This window comes from Cyrtonyx montezumae, unplaced genomic scaffold (genome assembly GCF_038088225.1).
Source record: "Cyrtonyx montezumae isolate F1298 unplaced genomic scaffold, pur_monq_1.0 scaffold_36, whole genome shotgun sequence".
NCBI classification, from domain to species: Eukaryota; Metazoa; Chordata; class Aves; order Galliformes; family Odontophoridae; genus Cyrtonyx; species Cyrtonyx montezumae.
Window position 1 is genome coordinate 1362104 of NW_027072041.1, and position 21760 is coordinate 1383863.

Genomic DNA, 21760 nt, shown 5'->3' on the forward strand with positions numbered 1-21760 from the left:
ATGAGGCCTCAATACCATTTGTACATAATAAATGATTCAGAATCTCATATAAAATATGATATTACATAACATTTCGTAATTTTGGTCATAATAAATTAAGAAAGAAGGGATGTTACCAAAATTCCACAAAATAATAACAGAATTAAACAATGTAAGACACCATAATGAAATGGACTTTACCTGTATGCTCAATTTACTAGTTTGAAGTCTCTGATCAGCCAAACGTAGCTGAGTTGTTAGTTTTTCATTTGTTTCTTTTAATTCCTTCATAGAAGATACTGCTGTCTTTTTTTCATTCAATAAAACAGCTATCTGCTGCTGCAATGACTTAATTCTTTCTTGAAGTAGAGTATTAGAATAGCCTTGTTTCTGGAAAATGATGTTTCTGCTTTTTGATCTGAGCAGATCTAAACAGAAAATGGCATGTTACTAAACTGGCGCAGATACCATGATAGATAGGATGACTTTTGTTTTTTCTCTAGTCCTTCAAAACACTGTTCTAGCAGCTAAATTTTTTTTGTCTGGGATACCATATTCAACATTTCTCAGTAGATGAACTGAGAAATTAATTCAGATAACCAATAAATCCTTGATGTTCTTTTACTAAAGTGCCAACTCTGCAAATTCCACAAGGACTTAGAAGTTAAATGGCTCTTGTTTCTGACTGATAATACCAGAAATAAAGACTTCACTATTTTGTTGACTGTTTTTGTTTGTTTGTTTGTTTTAAGTTTAAGCCAAAATACAGTTTGATATTTTCCATGGCTGCGCTGGGCACAAAGGGCAAGCTAGAACAAAAAAACAGTGAAAAGCTTTACTTTAATCAGTAGATTGAAGAGGAATGAGTTAGTGAAAATAGAAAAAAATCTTAATTGAAATAAAATATGTTCTTTAACAGACTTCTTTGGTAAGATCGTTTACTTTTAAAATAATCACTTAAATCGTTATAAACACGCTCCTGCTAATTTAAACAAGAAAAATCCTGCATATAAACTGTAACATAATGGTAGAAGTTTCAAAATACTTGGCAGGAATCTTTGTCAAGATCATTTATGAACTTTCCAAAAATATGTAGTAAACCTACCTTTCCTTAAAAATGATGGATTAGTTGTTATGACACAGTGGTTCTTCCTCTTCTTGGACTGTAACTTTTCTAGGTCTTTTTTCTGTGAATGGCTCTAAATAAAAAACAGAAACATGGATCTTAGCAGCACTTCCTTACGACAAACAACTCAACTCCAAAGTTCTCCGCTTTGAATTAAAACAGCAAAAAAATATTCCTAAAAGCACAGAAAAATATTGAATTACAATTTGAGATTTCTGTCTTTCCATCAGATGTAGAAAAAATAAATCGTTATAGGTAGATCATAATTATTCTCTGAGAATCCTGATGGAGAAAAACTGAGTGTCTGATAACGTCTAGAGTAGACAGTAGACTTTAGATAAGTGTTGAATCTGTTTGTATGGAAAAAGATAGTAAGCATTATCTGAAAGCCTAAAGTATCCTTCTCTTTCAAAATATTGAAGTGCATCAAAAGAAAGGAGTAGTGCTGTTATTATTCCCAGAGGAAGAAGACCAGATCAAATACTAAGCCTGGTTCCGTGTCAAACTGGGGTGGGGAGACCCACGGACTCATGCCCTGGGAAAGCAGAAGGGGAAAAGGGAGAAAGGTAAAGGGAGATAGGCCTAAAAACAAAACAGTGGCAACGATCTGAGGAGGGAAGCCAATTTACTAAATAAGATATCAGAATGCAAAATAACACAGTATAATACAATATAATTGGAATTGAAGCTAATAAATGAAATAAAATGAGACAGTGTCTGAAAAACTGATGGTTAGGAAGTGCCTGCTGCTGGATCGATCCAAAAAGGAAAGCCTGTGTGTCATGACACATGAACAGTTTTTATCTTTCCCTGGGAGTGGAAAATGGATAAAATGTAAAGCAATGCAAAGTTCTCTGGGGTATGTAGTTCCTCTTGTCTTCTGAGACAGGCATACCCAGAACTACCAGTGATCCATGGAGCTGGAGCATTAACTATTGGAATACCAATAACAAAAATCATAAAATCATGACACCATCAGGTCAAGGGAAGTGATACTCTGCTATCTACTCTGTCCTGGTGAGGTCACATCTGGAATCCTGTGTCCATTTCTGGGCTCCTCAGTTCAAGAAAAATGGCGATCCTCTGAAGAGGGACCAGAAAAGGGCCACAAAGATGACAAGAGACCTGGAACATCTCCCATATGAGAAAAGGCTGAGAGACCAGATACTGTTCAGTCGGGAAAACGTAACACCATGAGGAGACCTCTTCACTAATTATAAACAGCTGAACATAGCAGCAAAGTTGAAGAAACCACACTCTTTTCAGTGGCGTGCAGTGAAAGAACTACAGACAATGGTCAGAAACTTGAACACAGGAAGTTCCACACAAATATGGGGAAGACCTCTACTGTGAGGGCGTCAGAGCACTGAAACAGGCTACCCAGAGAGATCAGGTAGGTATTTAAGACCTGCTTGGACACTCTCCTGTGTGATCTACTGTAGGGAACCTACTGTTGTGAGGGAGCTAAACTTGATGATCTCCAGAGGTACTTTCCAACCCTTACAGTTCTGATTACTGTGACTTACCAGATTTTGCATCTGAAGATTTTCTGGCCTCTTTTTGTGTGAGAATACCACTACCCAACTGGAGTGTTCCCCTCAGGCGTGTTTTTAAGATTTCTGTTATTATTTTTGCTGATTAGAATTCTGGTAACACCTGCTATATTGCAAAGAGCACCAAAATTGCCGAACTTTTTTGCAACTCCATCTTGTATACTTTTAAAATAAGACATGCTTTTAGGTGAACTTCCACTGAAGCATGTACACCTACTTAGCATTCCTACTTCCTATGAATGCTTAAAGTCTGCTAAATAAATGTATCAAAGTATTTGTTTATTGTTTTCAATTGAAACAAAACAAGTGCAATACAGGCAAAAAGGAAGGACAATTGGCCTAGAACGTCCAGAGTCAGCTGAAAGCAGACTCTTGCTTAAAAAGCAAGAAAATAAAATCTATTTTCAAACTCTATTATTTCACTGTACGTAACAGAATTTCAAGGCAGTTTTCAAGCAGCAGCAAGCTATTTAATGCTTTAGTGCCATTTCTTAACCTAAGAAATAACAATGTCTGTTCATGTCTTAAACTCCATGATGTAAAGTGATTTACTTGGGCAAACACAAGAGAGGAAAAGTAGTGTAGACATAGTTCAAAAGTCCAAAAATGAGTCATGTTATGGGTTGTATGTGTGTTTGAAGACCTGAGAAACAATCAGTTGTCCTCATTCTGGGAGAAAACAGTACGTGGATGTTGGGAATAAGACAAGATGTTCAAATCTTCAGAATGAATGAAGGAGTAAGAAAAATCTAAAAGCACACTCTTCTCTTGACAGAATCTCCTGGACAGAGTAAAGACAAAACAATCTAAGATGGACATAATGGTTTCTGCACACACCAGATGAACTGAAAACTACTAATGCTTGACTAGTCAACACATCATTTTGCTAGGGGAAGATGGGCATGTTCTTTGTTACAGACTATGCCCGTCACATATACTATGGTTTATTCAAATGAGCAATAGTTAAATGGAATGTGTGCCACTCCTTGCCCAGACTGTGAGACAGGAGGACTAGCCTACAGTAAGTTTTCATTTTTTAAACAGCTTTTGCACTCCAATGTGTCCTTCAAATACTTCACAGACAAATTGTTCAGAAAATATTCTAATGTTAATAAATCTCTACCCACTGAATATCTGAAAGCAGATTTTCTTCCCAGCTTACAATGAGAGTCAAATTAATTAAAATAGCAGATATAATACTAACTATTCACTTCAAAATGCTACACAAGACAACAAAACATATATACCTTTTTATCGTAGCACTGGCTTTTGCCTTCTGAACGTGCAATATTGCAGGGCTTTTTGTCATCTTGTATTTGCTTTTTTCCTTGCTGTTTATTTCTGTCTGGTAATGCATCAATATCTTGCACTGTTTTCATAGTCACTGCTTCCAGACTCCCAGAAGCTGGTATTTCAGAGTCACTAAAACTGCACATGAAGGAAAACAAAACAAAATAAAGCTAAAAAAATAAAGCTAAACATTAGTAATTCCTTCTAAAAGTTCCAAACAGCCAATAAGCAAGCACACAGAAAATAATACGTGCAAGAAAGAAGAGAAAGTAATATAAAATCCAATTTTAAAATACTAAGGTAACTTATTCAACAGATATTTACAAATACAATAAAAAAGAAATCTCTAATATTATCTCACAAACCCTTAGTGTCTAATGGCATTCTGGTGTACAGTGAGTGGAGTTCTCAGACGTCATCCACAAAACTGACACACTTGAAAAACTGCCTAATGGTGCGTCTTGTCTGCTAAATGGCTCACACAGACACACTAAGTTTGCCCTTCATTTCCACATTTGGTAGGCAATCAAACAAATGCACAATACTTTGTGACAACAATTTGCATTGTTGACTGAAATGAGTTCATAATCTACACTTCAGTAAAATTTTTAATATCCCTTTTGTAGTACTTTTAAATTCTATAGAATTTAGTATTTATGCTACTCAAATTGCTTGCCATTGAGAAGTAAAACCTATTTTCAAGTCCTAATTTTTCATTTTTTCCTTCAATTTATGATTTGATGTTAAAATATCAGTGTATTCTTAATTTCCAGTTTTTTTGCTCCAGATAATCATTTGTTTTCTAAGTCAGTCAAGTTAAATTAAAACATATTAAAACATAAATCTTGAATATATCAGTGGTTATTTATCATCATTTGTGCAAACCATGTGTGAAGGAAGCTCTTGACTAAAGCAATTTTGTTAATTTTTAAACCAAGACGATTAAAGAGGCACTACTGAGTTCAAAGAAAGTTTCACCATCATAAAAATCAATGACTTAGACATGGAAGCCACTTAACCAGAAAGAAGACCTGAAATTGAGGAGTTTATACAGGAATATTATGCTTTCCAAAACCTGTGGTGACATGCTGCCATGCCTTATTGACTGGTAAGATCAGAAACCAACATAATCTGTGCAGTAGCAGAGATTTGTTTCCAAATGTGTGTATGCTTTTCTCATCTGAATTCTTTCAAGTAATAGTTTATTTAGAAAACAAAAGACTTGGATTTAGAAATTCAGAGTTACTGATAGATATATTGTTGGTATAGAATAGCATATATTAAAAATAAAAGCAAACTAGGTAAGAAGTCTCCCTTGGTTTCTGAACATTACACCTTGAAAATGTTCACTTTTTTATGTCACAAATTTGTATAAATACCAAAAGGAATTCATGGGTACAATTAATTTTCACTTCAAATTCAACTTGAAGTGATGATTTTTTTGGTTGAAGTTTATTCTTAAAAAGCAAAACCTGGTAACCTGGTTAAATAAAAAAGTTCATTAATTGTAACAAATAAAAACACATTTCAGTAAAATCAGATCTGCAATATTAAACAAAAAAACAAATAAGCATGTTATTAATGTTAACAACCAAGAAATTATATAGCACTTAACTTTAATTCTCTCTTGAGCTACTGAGTTCAGAAGCCCCTCTTTTGCACAGTGAAAGGCAGCAGAAGGGCTTCATTTGCCACTGCAGACTTGCTCCATATGACATATAAAGGTTATCATGAAAGCTACAGAGCAGATTCCACGCTCTGTATAGCTTCTCTATATTCTGGGGGTAAGTACAGGCTTGAGAAATTCCTTTGCATCTCTCTTAGTATAAAGTGCTGAAAGGTGTGATACCTACTCACACAGAAACTTACTGCAGTCTCACTCATGTAGACATTCAGAAGCAGAAATAAAAATCAAGAACATTTACAAATCTTGGCTGTGCAATTTTCTGAGGGCTCTGTGACTCAGGACTGAGACTCTAAGCAGTAACAATTACCTTTAAAGAACCAATTTTTAACCATGATTCAATTAAAGTTAGTACAATGACTGTGGGTAAAACATACATGAAATAATTAGTGTGGATGGTTCTTAATTTAAAGGATGTTAAACAGCTTGTAGACATCTGCTAGCATGCTGAAATGGGTCATTCAAAATTTATCTAACTAAATTAAGGGGAAAAAATGTTTCTCCTCCCGGGTCGGCATGTCACAAGATAACTAAACCGACTTAGTAGGCTTGCCTGGGAATCCTTAGCTGTCAGTGGTGAATATGCAAAGGGCCAGCAAATTAAATCAACCTGCCAAACTGTCAATTTCAAGCCTCATGACTGCATGAAAATAGCATCACTGGAAGAAATCAAGCATTGCCTTCTTTTGGGTTTCCTGGCACCTATTCAAATACTCATGCAGTTGTGGCTAATTTTGCATGCAAATTTCAGTCAATAAACTCAGAACAAGACCTCCCAAGATATTTCAAAGGATCTGACAGTATTTTTTTTGAATACCAAATCAACAGTAGTTGAAATTCAATCTCCATTTGCTAGTGCTTTACATATGCACAGTGTCCCCTCTACAGGGCTAAGTTAATGAGAACCGTACCTGCTTTCACTCACATCCTCCCAGCCGTCCTTACGGAAGTTCTCAAATACATTACTCATAACCTTGATGGACTGTTTGAGAAAAGCTCCATGATGTCCCAAAGAGCTCTTTTTCTTGGCTGCTTTTAATTTAACCTTGGTGCCTGTTATCTCGCAATTACATTGCCCAGAGGTTGCCGCTGCTTTGGCTTCACCCAGCAAACACGTCAGCTCCTGCACTTGACTCAGCAGATCTTCATTTTCATTTCTCAACCTTTTAGCTTCTGCCACTTGCCTCTTCAAAGCAGCAGCTTCTTTTTCCTGATCATCAATCACTAACTGAAGTTCTGCATTGTCTTTTTTTATTTCACAAATCTTCTTAAGTAGCTTTTCCAGCTCTCTTTCTCTTGTGTCTGCATCTTCCTTTTCCAATTTTAAAGATGCTTTCAAATCTCTTTTATCCTTCAATAAGTCCTTATTTATTTCTTTCTGTTTCCTTATCGCCCTTTCAATAGTTTTACATCTTCTTTCTAGTTGTTCTACCTAGCAAAAGTAATTTATGCATTCATAATACGTTAACCTATCCAGTAGAGAAAAACCTGTTTTATAATGTATTTATTATATGACAATAATATTATACTAAGCACAAGGACAAAAGCAATCTAAAGTACTTAATTTAAAAATGATTGTAACATAGTGCAGATGAATACATTTTAGCTGCAATAATACAGCTGTTGAACAAAGGGCAGATGGTAAAAGAAGTTAAAATTCCAGACAAAGTGACACAGAAGTTTAAATATGCTAATGAACTTTCCAGATGCATCCTAAGCTTGTTACTGATTTGGTTATACATAGTAATTGAATTTAAATATACACTTTGAGAAGGAAAACTATCTTGAAGTACAGACAACTTTGCACAAGCTATCGTAATCAACATGTTCTTTCATGTGATACAAATTTACAGAATAAATATTAGTTTGATCTTTAAAAAAAGAAGTATCATAGCAGTAGATGTCAGAAGCTCAGCATTTAAAGAACACGAAGGTTGAAATGTATTTTCTATTCATAGAAGAGAAAAAACAATTCCATTCTAATGAAGCATGTTTACAATCTTCTCAATTACAGTTTGCAGAAGCATATTCAACCTAATGATCTGCATATATCTTGTTTCTGAAAGTCTTTGAAGTTTACACAGATTCAAAGTGATGAACAACATGATTCTCAATGTTCTTCAGGAGTATTTGCCCAAAGTTACTCAAACTATGCCTCACATTTCTAGAAATAAATGAAGACTTTAATCTTAGCAGATCCTAAAACAAACACAGTGTTTGAACTCACAGGAGTGAGTTCTGAGCTCAGTAACTACTTTGTCCTTTTAGAGAAATATACTTGGCTGTTTTTGCACAAGCTCCATCCCCATTCTCTCACTAGGAAAAATATCAGGTACACTACATTTTAATGGAATTGAGTGAAAAGACTATTTGTCAAGCAGCACATGGGCAATTCAGTTATTCATATTGTAAATTACTGGCCAATCCTATCACTTTATTGCACTATGAAATTTCAAAGCACGTTCTGACATCTCAGTTTAAGGAAGTGATAGGATTGGCCAGGAGTTTGCAAATATCAAAAACATATTATTTCTCAAGAAATGCTATATGTATTTACAAAGACTTTTTTTTCCCAATGCACTGAACTAAAACTTAAGAAATCATTTACAAAGTGGATATGCATGGACACTGTGGATATGGACATGATTCAGATACACAAGAGCTATCAAGCAGAGTGGGCAAAAGCTGCCACTCAAACTATGTATGTGTCTGTGAAATTGTTACAGAATTTATGACTTTAACAGCAGACATTCAATATGCATCCACATCCTACGTTGTGTTGTTTGATAGAAATTCATAGCATTGCCCAAATGAACAACTTTATTGTGGTTACATAACCATGCCAGGTGAAATGAGGAATATTTTTTTTTTCCCAAATACTTCAATGTAATCAAGATTTATGATGAATTTCATAGATTTTCTTTTGTTCTCCAATGGTAAGCAGTACCATTACCTTTCTTCAACTATATTCCTAAACTGAGGTTCTTCTATTATTATTCTTAGTTCTTTAAAGCAACCTTTTGCACTCACTAGTACTTAAAGTCATGTATGACAGGTGCAAGAAAACAAACAATGAATAACTTCTATACCTATCCCTAAGGTACCACCATAATTCTGTATATCCATAGAGATAAAAATTATGTAGTACCTGGCAAATAAAATTATAGTTCTGAGATATAGATGATAACCAAGCATAAACTGTGTGACATTTCAGATGGTAGCATTCAAATTATTTCAATTACTCACTCTACCTTAAGATAAATGAATGTGAGCACTTCCTATTCTGTGTGTTATTATTTTAACATGATGTTTGTCATTCAGTAATAACGAGATGACAGCCTTCATTGCCTGACCATATGGCAAGTGTTACAAGTATATGCAATCACATCATCTGCTGTAAATTACCATACTTCCTGCAAGTTAATTCACAAATAAAAAATAAATAGACATACCCAAACTGACATTCGAAATTATAGATTTGTGCTTATTCAATTTAAGCATACTTTTAAAGATTTATAAGTAATAAAACAAATATTGTTTTGCAAACTGACAAACTAAAGGTATAATACTGTTTGAAGGATGTCTTTTCTTCCCAGCTAACAAGACATATGGTAAAATACAAGTGAGCCCTCTTAAGTGAACACCTGTTAACACACTAAACTACTTCTGTATATTATAAATGTCAATACAAACTGCAACTAGTTAAGAACATCTTGTTAGTGTATGAAGTGGAACATGTAGAATGCTGAACAGTAAAGATTAAATAGTCATATTTGCTAGGCCAAACACTAAATCTATTTTGTGAAAAGAGTGATAAAATCACATACATAAAATTCTTGCAGATGCAATGTTCTAAAGTTTATATAAAACAAGAAATGAAATTATCACTATTAGTTGTCAATTTTATTCTGTAGCAAGAGATTTGTGGAGATTAACATCTGATATATAGTTAAATATTCAGAAAAAGAATGTAAGACTTTTGAAGGTGCAAGGAGTAAATGCTAAACATATGCAACACTTAGATCATTTATCAGTTTTTAACATTTTAGTACAAATAATTATTTTAATTTACTATGTTTATCTCTCATGATATATCCACAGTTAATTCCCTAAAATTAAAATTTGACGCAACTTTGGAAATCCATATTTTTCAATTATAAAATAAAAACTGAAGCCTGAATTCATGGGTACTAGCTTATATATACGATTCTTATGTTAAAATCTAGATCTGTTTGGTGGGTTTGCTGTCTTACCTTCCGTAACCTCTGATCTGAACTGGCTTCCACATTCTTTGCAGTACTGTTCTTGATTCCATAATCTTCACTAAGTTTAAAAAGTAGTTCTACCAGAAAATAAATTATACATCTCTATCAGAGAATAAATAATACACTGGGACACCTAGCATTACACTAAAACAATACCTAGACATTTGAAGGAAATCCATTCTTTACATCTGCAATTATTTATAATATGGAATATTTTCTTGACCAGCCTTTTGGTCAGTTTCTAAAGAGTGACCTCTTTTCAAAGTGCTCTGTCACATAACTATGAATCTTTGCAGCATCACAGTATGTTTTTTTTTTTTTTTTTTAAGAGTACAAGCTTTTCAAAGGTACAATAGATCTGCAGGTTAAAGACGCTGTACTTTCATTCCCATTTTTATTCTTTTATAGACCATTCCCTCTATGCCTTAAAAGTAGAATTCATTGCCTTTTTATCTACACAGTCACTACCAGTTTTGTTCTCTAGGTCTTGTCCCCTGCTAGGAGGATCAGAGTGATTGGTGAACAAAGCAAACAGTAACAGAATTAGGATGGATGAAAACTTTAAAATCCTTTTTTGATAAGAGAAAGATCATGTACTTCACCAGATAAATCACACAAGTCATTCAACTGTAATGCTGTGAATTCATAACAATTAGAAATTGATACAAGGAACAAGAATGAACATTACTCTATGCATCACTCTCAGATAAAGCTATGTACTTTAGGTAGTAAAAATCCCACAAAAAAAAGAATAAATTAAGAATTAATTATTCAACAGAACATTAAGAAGAAGTTTACTAGTACTAACATACATAGTAAATCATAAGTAAAATATATTCTATTTAGATTTTACTTAAATGCTTACCATTCACAATTTTCTCACTATTTACAGAAAAAAAAAGCTATTATACACCTCAGAAGGAGTTTTTTCTTAGAATATTAAAGATGTTCAAGAACAACAACAACAAAAAAAGCAACACTATAAAAAGAACACAATATTCACATTTCTTTTCTTCCTTCAAATTAACTTTAAGAATTAATCTTAAGGGATAAATATCTGTGTCATATGGTGAAGGTCTGCTTTAGAAGTATCATTTCAAACTACAAGCAGACACTGCAGGTCACTTAGAAACTTTTGATTTAAAAACAAAGCAAGTGTAGAAGAAAACAGTGTTACTCTCTGTAGATTCCCAATCCTCTTGATATAAACAGTGACTAACAAGTTTGTTAGAGTGAATTAGACCTTTCTTTTGTCTTTGGAACATGTCATGGCCAATTAATACTTCTGTATTCATGAAATAAATGGAGCACTATTCTAAAGATAATAAAAGCTGAAAAAGGTAAAACTATGCATCTGGGGAATATGTACCTTTACCTTGATATTAATATGTTAGTTCCCATGTTATTTCAGACTACAGTCCCCCAGCACAGTGGTACTGCATACATTTACAACATTCTTTAAGTAACACACAAAGATAATACGAACATGCTTTTCATCTTTTTCTAAATATTCACTCATTTGAATGTCTGCTGTAGCTTTTATATCAGCACTTACTGTAATTCACAGAAAAGAAAAATGATTTCCCATCGTCAAAGAAGCGGATCAAAGCATGCAAGGTGTTATGTTTATTATGTGGATCTATTAAAATACAATTTACCATACTATCTACAAATAAACATACGATATGCACGAGAATAAAGATGACTACTGCAAAACGGACAAAAAAATCTGCACATGTTCACTATTACCATAGAAGTCAAAAGCAAAATACATTAAATAAAAGGCTAAGGTCACCGTAGCATAACCCTTTCTATCAAGGAGAAAATAAATGGCCTATTCAGTCTTCTTCTCTCCCTCCTCCCCTTCTAATTGATTTGTATTTGTTCCCAGGAATCATTTAGGGAGGCAATGGAACAGTATTGCCTATAACTGTATGTCTAAGACAGCAGTCAGACTCATCACATCAATCTATTCAGCAAGACATGGGATCTACCCATCATACTCCTACATAAAAAAATCCAAGTTATTCTTCAAGGAAGACTCATAAGTCATAAAACCCACAATCTTCATTCAGGAAGTTACGATGGCCTTATGTAAGTAAACATATCATACTGAGAAAACACAGTTAAATGCCAGCTTTGGAACATAACATTTTGTTTCTGATGAGTAGCCTCAAAATCTGATTATAATGTAGTATGACACTGCTGACAAATGGTACTTGAACTATAATAGTACTGCTCCTTACTAACATTTATGTAAATCCTTTTACAGAGAAAAAATCTGTTTTAAAAAATAACAAAAAATACTGGCATGTAAGTTGTTCCAAAAGCAATGCCTCCTATTTATTTCCATGGAAATTACAATAGCTACAAAGAGCATAATAACACTATTTGCACTATTTGATACAGTACATTCACAGCTACAAAGCACCACTATTAGCTATGTATTTTCACCAGCAATGAACAAGAGCCTGCATGCCATGCTTATAAAAATCTGCATCAGTACAGGTGATGTACTCTTCCACAGCTGCTATGGAGGCATGAGTACACCTAGCAAAAGTGCTCCACAGTCTTCAAACTGACATGGGGCCTGGCATTATTATGCTGCAAGAAAATGTTCTTTGGCCTGACTCTGAAAGTTTAAGCCTCTAGATTAGTCAGTGTCAGGATGTAGTGGTCAGAGATGATGTTTTGTCTGGGTACTAGGAAATCCAGAAGGATCACCCCTTTCCAATCCCAAATGTCCAAATATGACAGTGCACATCATTTTTCTCACTAAGGGCTGTGTCTTGAACTTTTTCTTCTATAAGGAATTCACATATTGCCACTCTACAGACAGTCATTTTGACTCCAACTTGCAGTGGTGGCACCGTATCTCGACTTTGCTGACTATGTGATCTAGGAAGCAGTCTCCTTCTGACTTGTATTGGTCCATATCAATTATGGAGTATCATATATTGAGCCATATCAATGGCTCCTGGCAAACTTGCATATATCTCCATTTCCATGTGAGACTTCCTGGGACTCATCTGGTGCAAACTGTGATATTCCAACATTGTCACCATCGTTTCCTACAGAATGAAGCCAATATTCATCTCCTGACACAGTTCCCTGGCTGTAATGTACCTATTCATGTCAATGAGACGATTGAGGTGAGTTCCATTTTTTTTGTAGTGACAGTCTGTATGGCTGTACAGAACATGGCTGCCATCTCTGCTGAAAGACACAACCCACCATCTCACTGCACTCACATCCACTGTTTGGTCTCTATAAACCTCCAGCAAGCATTGATGAATGTCCCTGAACATTGGAGGAATGTCATAAGGCACCATCATTTCCCATGCACTTTCATGTCAGATGCCATTCTGTCAGACTGCCCTCCTCGATCTGTCATGGCAACAACATAACAGAATATTGGCGGGAAAGTTCAACCTCTATTGTGATATCACTAACATCTATCTCAGATCTTGTGGGCCAACAAAATAAAATAGAAGGCATTACTTCTGGATCAGACCTAATATATTATTCAGTCATAGAACACCTGCCAAAAAAACAAAACAAACAAAAAAAGCAAAACAGCAGAACAAGATTTTAGCCTCAACAATTCATCAGGTGGAATATTCTTCTTAAAGATAAAAGGTGCCATGGTGCAGAAAACCATTGTTTTACTGATTGCAGCACTAATCTTCCATGTTCCCAAAGGTCCCTGAGTCAAAAAAGCAGGTGGAAAGGACCAGTGTGAATACTGGAAAAGAAGGTTATTTACACTAGTGAACATGTGGCATGACAGACTCAGAGGGACTCCAAAATGATGCAAGAAACCTTCAAACATCCTCTTTGAAGAAACAGAGGCACTACCACTTAACTTGCTTTTAATAAGGTGCTTGGAATTTTTATGAATAGGGTTAGATGGACTTCCTGCTTTTGGAGGAAGAGACGTAAGTACCTGCCAGTGTATTCTTTACATTCAGGCATGTACAATTACATTAACAATGAGGTAAACGTGGATTTTTTTGAATACTGAACAATAATTAATGCTAGCAAAATGTGTCAGTCAACTGAGTTAGGACAGAAATAAAGAATGATAAGAAGTTTCCTTTTTCGTGACCTTCTCTGCCTTAATCTCCTAGTTATAGAAAAATGGGCAATAGTTTTAAACTAAAAGACAGTAGATTCAGATCAAATGTTAGGAACAGACTGAACTGAGAAGCTGTGGATTTCCCATCCCCAGAAGTGGTCAAGGCCAGGGCAACCTGACCTGCTATTTGGCAACCCAGCCCACAGTATGGAGTTGGAACTGTAAGTTCTTTAAGGTTCCTTCCAATGAAGTCATTCTGCGATGATTCTATGGTTCCATGAAAAATGCTTTTGCAGAATATTGCTCACAAGGAATTCACCACAGATTTGTCAAGCAGATGGACTGTAACTATTCACTGTAGATTACTTCTCCCAAACTGCTCAAGAACAGCAACTGACTTACAGAATCAGAGTTAAAGGAAATGATAATATATTACCTATCTTCAGAGAGCCATCAACTACTGTACAGACTGTGAAGATACTAAAGAAGATATTCATGACATACTCTTACAATAGATCCAACATTTTGATTTCCATTTGAATCCACATGCTTTAACAGATAGCTATTATAGGAAGTCTGAATGAGCATGAAGTTTCTATATCACTGGATTTCAGAACTTCAAAAGCATTTCAGTTTCTGGAGAAAGCTTCATAAAAACATCAACATGTTTTAGATATTACATACACGTATATATAATACATATCTATTTTAAAGAGAAAATATAAATTTCATATGTAGTGTTTATACAGAAAAATTGCAACTTTTGAACAATTTTTGTCTTTGTAATAATTGTCACTGATTTCACAGACATGCAGAGAACTTAGGAAAAACATACTCTGAAACAAAACTATGTGTGTCATTATGCTTACAAAATACATATTCAAGAATAAATTACCAGAGAAAATAACTTTAAAACTTTAAAAGTATTCCTCTTAGCCTGTGTTTTACATTTAAAGCACCATACCTTCTCTCCTGTTTTAAACGTAGTTGAACTGCTGTACTGTAAACTTACCCACAGACTGGTGTATTTTCATCTGATCTAATTCCTCTTCAAGATTCAGTCTTCAAAAGAGTAAATTAAAATAAATAAATAAATAAAATCAACCACGAAATAACCATAAACATGTTTACTATTAATTATAATTTACTATATCAATATATTGTCAAGAATAAGTAGACAGCGCTCAGAAATTCATGTAATAATTTGTTAACAGCAGATTTCAAATATAAAGAGTCATTGCTAAAAGTACCAATTGAAATTTATAAACAAAAATGTATAAAATTTAGATAAAATATTGGCGGTAACATACATCACATTTCAGCTAGTCCTTTTTAGGTAAGGAAAAGATAACTGCTAAAGTTTCAAAGTAAAATTTAGAATGCTAAAATTAATACTACTTCTATTGGCTCATTTATACATGTGTTTTCTGATACAATATTTGATTTTATAATTAAAGGCTATTTCAACAATAAGATTCCATCTATTTTAGGTTAGGATACAACACCACATACAACAGAAAGCAGTAATTTAATATGCAGATTTTATTTAAAAAATAACCTAATATTCAGTACATATAACATTATTCCAGCTTTGCTCTGAAGGGTGGACTGCTAATCCCCTAACAGCCTATTCTGGTGTACTAACAATAGCAGCAACTAAATGCTTCACAAGAGATTTATTTCTTTACAAAATCCTCTGAGATGAGACAAAAGAAAATCAGGACAAAATATCTACTAATTTAAGGGAAGGGTGATGCACAGTTTTTTGAAGTACTCTGTATGTTTTGCACTTCTGTCAGCTGTAGATCTGAACATTGCAATTCATATCCCATAGTTTCACATGGAATACAGAGAAAATAAGGTACATATGAAAAGCGAAAGTAACTTGTTTTGCACACGACTCCAGCTATTTTCAGGACCACATAGCTTCATGGGTTGACTTTCTTTGCCATTCCTTCATTCACCATGCCTCACTTATCATTAACTTCTATTACGCATACTACAATGGCCTTCATCTCTAAACTATCTGTTCCTTGTATCATGCTCCCTTCCGGTACTGAATTGCAAGCTGTTCCCTTGAAAATTAAACGTTCACTAATTAAGTACTTAATGACTATATTCAAAATTATATAAATGCAAGGAAATGAATTAAGGTTATTTTAGAATCCTACTGCCTATAACTCTGTCTTCCGAGCATGTTAAAAAACACTTTTGAATAGACACATTTATATACATATGAACAGACACATCCACGCTGCCCTTCTATACACTAGTCAAGTGCCAAGCACAAGATTTTAATGAAGAATTAATATACAGAAAAACCTTCTGAGTGATGAAAGATTTGGAATTAAGGAAATAATGTGTAAGAATAAAGGAGTAGCTTTGTTCTGTCACTTGGAAATAAACTCATTTGTCTGTGAAATACACTTCAATGCAACTTAGGGTCTACCTAGACTGGAAACACTTCAGCTAGCCTAGACAAGAAGTTACGATGTGTCATACATCATCCAACCCACACAAGTCAACTGAAATCTTGAATGAATCCGAGAAGTGCCCAAGCGAGTCATACCAGTGCTGCATCCATATACCACCAAAGCTTTGTTTACAGAGGAGGCAAAAGCAGATGTTACTTAAGGAAGTGTACAAGTCTGCTTCTGCAGTCCATTTTTTCCATCCTCAAAGTGGCATGTAAACACTTCCCTCATTTCCTCTCCTGTAACTGTTGCTAAAAGGATCTTTCTTTCAATCCCAAAGAAGCTGGATTTATTTACAACCTTTCATGTGGAACTTTGTCAAAGGCATTTTGAAAACACAGGTCAGATTTTATCCGCATGGTTATTATAAGTTGTCTGCAATTGTAGAAGGTTAATGAAGCAGAATTTCCCTTTATGGAAGCCACACTGAGTACTTCCAAACAAAACTGAGTTTATCTGAGTTTCTGCGTTCATTGATCTCTCTCCCTCTCCTTCTTCCTCCCTTTTTTTAAAGACAATACTGCCATATTCCAATGCATGGCAGCTGCCAGGCTTACTGGTATGCAGCTCCCTCTGGAGCCGTTTTTGCAGATGGAGTTAATAGTGGAAACCTTTCAGTCCACTATCACAGTAGCTGTTTACAATGAGGTTACAGTTCAGTAATTTCATACTTGAGCTTGGGTGTGAAGATATTAACATCAAAATATTAGCAACTGATTTACCTGCTTGGCCTCATTATTACTGTACAATTACTTCAAACAAACCTAACACATCTGATGTATCAGCTGTAAGGAATAAAGAAGTGACTGTTATATTCACCAGAGAAGGCTGATGCAAAGATTCACTGAGCTGTTTTTTAATAGCTTTGTAATATGAGTGTGTCCTTTTATAGTTAACATTAAGCAAATCTTCAAGTTTCCTAATTGGCTTATTTTTCACATCATTTAAGGAAAATTATACTAGCACAGCTTAAGCATCCTTTAAAAATTACTCTTCAATAGCTTCCTTAGCTTTCTCATTTTCCCACCTGCATTCAAATGGCCAGTGTTTATTGGCCTTCCCATCTCACCAAAGTGAGCTTACACTTTAAACACAGGCTTTCTATCTATAAAGGAGACATACACTTCTTAAGACTACTATTTTTTTTTTTATTTTATTTTATGTTTTAGGTTGCAGTACATATTTTAGTTGGGTTTTTCATCCAGTATTTTTCTCACTGCCTGTGAGAAAAATGTGGCGTTGATGACATGCATAGCTTCAGACTGGCCAGACCTCTGAGATAGTCTTCCACCTCTGAGATAGTCTTCCACCTCCATACTCTCAAACAGCTGAGATCTCCAATAGCAAATACACAAGGTGGATGGAACATTGGCTGGACTCAAAGGGTGATGATCCTTGCTGTGAAGTCTAAATGGTTGCCAGTAATTAGAGACCTCACTCTCGTGAATTCACACCAGAGCTTCTAAATATTTTTATTAACAACCTGAAATGCTGGTAAGGGTACCACTTGGCAAGTACACAGATGGTATATAACAAAAGGCAACAACTGATATACTGGAGGGCTGGATTGCTGCTCACGGAGATCATAATAGAAAAATAGGCTGATGAAGTTCACCAAAGGCAAAGTCATGTCACAACAATCCTATGCATCAGGACAGCCTAGAAGACCAACTGGTGGTAATGCAGCTTTGCAGAAAAAGTGAGGTCTTTCACAGCACAAGTTGAACCTAAGTCGAATACCCCTTATGACAACTTCAGTACATCTTATTTATTACTAGAATATAGGACTTCCATCCAAAAACACTACACACTGCTGCCATTTTCCTGTAATAACTGTACAATATTATACCTAAAAAGTCCTTTTTATACTGTACCACTTTCTAACCATGCACTCCTACTCTTTCATTGCTGCGGAGTGTCTGGGAAACACTTTATTCCAGAGATAACCCTCCTTCCAGGTCTTGAAGTAATGCAATATGTCTGAATTTCAATCTGATTTGAAGTAGTCTAGTTCCACATCTTATTTTTTGCCACTTAGCAACAGCACAGAAATCTTTGTATATGATTTCTTCATTACATTGCTTAGTATGTCAGTCAACTAGTGGCACTGATAATATTTTAGAGCAGACTTCTTTATCTTTTGTGACCTCCCATTACCAGCACCAGCTCTTTTCTGTCTTAAAATAATCCATTTGCTACAGAAATATTCATGGCCTAAATGGACATGGTGGCAAAAGATAGACAGCAGTTCTCATCTTTTCATGGACTTCTGTAACAGAATATATTCCTCCTTATAAAAAGGATGTTCTCTTTCCCTGGATTTATGTTCTTCACAGCAGCACATAACAGAGGTTGTCTACTGTGCTGGTAATCATACACGTTATGCTAAAGCAAACTGAATAAACTGTCTTCTACTAGTGGATGAAAACTGCTGCTCACATCATGCACACACGCACACGCACACACACACATATATATATATTTAATCTAAGTAAATTTATGTACATATAGTTCCACCTTTTGAACTTATTACTCTCATTCTATCCTATTCCTAGTAATTGCTGAATTGGTTTATTGGTTTGTTCTTTCTAATCTCTGAACTGTTACAATCTTCTGTTCATAAATTTTTAAAGTCTACGCTGTGCCATTCCAGGCCAACAAAGTTGTCAGTTTTCTACATATTTAAGTCATACACATCATTTAAGTCTACACGGTTTTTTACTGATCTTCTGAAAAGTAAACATAACACAACAACAACAATAGAACCTTCAACCTTTTTTTATCCAAAACTTTTAAGGCAAATACAGTACTAACAGAGAAGATTAAATAACAATCTGTTAGGACTCTTACTATATTAATTTTACAGAAGTAGACTATGAAACAGAAATACAAAAATAATTGTGCTTTTTAACATGACTGTACTATTATTATCATTCATAAGTGCTTTTATATTTCAAGGCAAGAAAACAGAGCAACAAATGCAATGTGAAGAACTAGATACAGAAGCAGGTAGCCCTTCTTTGTTGCTTGTTTCCAACACAATAGAAAAAATGCGCTCATACATTTGAATGTGACATGGTACTCTAGCTGGAACTTGTTAAAAAACAAAAGCATCCATACTTGCATTATTAAAAATATCTAGTTCAGTTGTCTACAATCCACAACAGAAGTACTACAAGTTATGGATTTTGTCAAAAGAGAAAAGAAAAAAGAGGAAAGGGTCTAATCTGGTCTTCTTCAAGACTGCAATTCTTTTCAGAGATGGTATGATTTCTACTTTCCTGAAGAGCAAGTGAATATGATCAGAAGCATCAAAGAAGGGTCTAAGTAAGAAACATGCTGAGAGGAGGGTTTGAGGAACTCAAGGTAACTAAAGTCTCATAACACATAACATATAATGAAATATAATTTAACACTGGAAGAAATGACTCAACCTGAAAAAAACCCTGAGGAAAGCGTTGCTTTCCAGAAAACCATCACCTTATTTTAACAAGATACTTTTATATTCTGTCTAATGAAATTTACAGTTGGGGTTTGAAAACCTCTACTATGTTTTCTTAAAACTATCTGTCAGGACAAAATGGATCTTCACTCATGCGTTGGCTGATTCAGTGTTCCATAACATTCCTATGCCAATCTAATTCATATGAAGTGACACATCTTTACCAAACATCCCCTTCCTCTCCAAAAGTCTTTCAAATGGGTGAACATTTGTGGGTACATTTCCCCAAAAGCAGGACTGCCTTTAATAGACTACGTCTTCCACAGCAGCCTCTTAAATGAACTGTGGACATCTCTTATGAAGCAGGTTAGGTACTTGAAGAGAACTGTCATCCAACTGCATGGATTCTGGTGATACGAGTGTGAAAGAGGAATTACCTCTGCTACTCTTCCACATAAAAGATGAAACATAATCTCTGATAGGTGACATATGGTAATGCAGAATACTAACCTACTAGGATCTGAGAATCAGAACAGCAGCACTGAATTTCAGCTACAGTGAATAACATCTTCCAATAGTTCTTCAGAAGACAAAGTTAATAATTTGTTGCAATTATTTTGAGCATATACACACTGACTTACTACTATTTTTTGCATGGTTCATTTTCAATTACTACATACAACAACAGAAATTAGGTTTAGATACTTAACAAAAAAGGGAATTTTTAGTGCATCGAAAAACCCGTGACTGATTTAGCCTGTTTTGAGGAAAGGGCAGCATGTATACATTATGTGAGAAGATCCAAGACATAAACTGAAGCTAAGAGATTGAATCTCTTAAGATATTTCTGCAGTGGAAAGGTAATTTCTCTGTCCAGTGTTTCTACCTGATTGCAGACCCAAGGCACAGATATTGAAATGAAGTCTTCGTGTATTAGTACACATCTCCTATATCTTTGGCTAGTAGAAATGCTAAGAGTTGTAAGTTGGTAATTTTGAAGATTACATATATTTTGGATGACTTATATCAGTCTCTATAGAACAATTCATCTAGCAATCTTTTTCATGATCGAAACAATTTTCCTATTTTGCAATTATATGTAACTCCAAACTAAACAAAAGAAACAAACAAACAACAACAACAACAAAAAGCAGTGCACTGGAAAGTATTTAAATGACATCAAATTATTTTTTTTCACAATTAGCTGTGAATAAAAAGAAACTTTACTTTGTGTTTTAGGTTTATTGTCTTTCCTGTTTCTGATTATAATGTTTGGAGGCATAAATACTGTAGTGTATGTCCTGTCAGTAGAAGGTCATCAATGAGTGAGTGTATTTAGGAACTCCAGGAGAAGAACAGATTTACAAAAATATGGGAACAGCCAACTATATGCTACATCAGCCATAATATAGACCTACCAGACACTTTTAGTTTACTCTTTCACAAGTCTCCTAATGACAACATTCACTAGAAAAATAGGGGAGGAGTCTCTGGGAGGTGTCCCTGCCTACAGCAGGGGGATGGGAACTAGGTGACCTCAAAGGTCCCTTCCAATCCAAACCTTTCTATGATTCTACGAAAAAGTAAAAATTAAAAAAAGAAAGAAAAAGAAAGAAAAGATCAATAGAAAAATCTGACTCAGGATAGAAGGGATTAATATTCTATACCAAATACATACAGCAATGTATAACTTTAAGGAAAGTCTGTGATAATCAAAATAGGAAAACAAAAAGGTTTTATTTTAGGGAAAAGTTTTCGTTCTATAGACTCGAAGTTGAACCCTTGAACTACACTTCAAGAAACAATGATGGCATTTGAATATAGTGGAAATATGTAGGTGAAGAAGAAAACAAACTTGAGCGTCAGTAT

At 34.8% G+C, this 21760-nt stretch overlaps 1 protein-coding gene across 1 annotated transcript in view; it reads right to left on the reverse strand.

The window, feature by feature from the left end:
- Positions 1-21760, reverse strand: part of CNTLN (centlein) — a 194148-nt gene that overhangs the window by 59275 nt on the left and 113113 nt on the right. Inside the window, exons 13-18 of the mRNA XM_065745640.1 lie at positions 14988-15037; positions 9886-9974; positions 6544-7064; positions 3906-4086; positions 1081-1178; positions 181-397 (exon numbers count right to left, since the gene is read on the reverse strand). Coding sequence (XP_065601712.1) covers positions 181-397; positions 1081-1178; positions 3906-4086; positions 6544-7064; positions 9886-9974; positions 14988-15037 — 1156 coding nt within the window. The remainder of the gene's footprint in view (positions 1-180; positions 398-1080; positions 1179-3905; positions 4087-6543; positions 7065-9885; positions 9975-14987; positions 15038-21760) is intronic.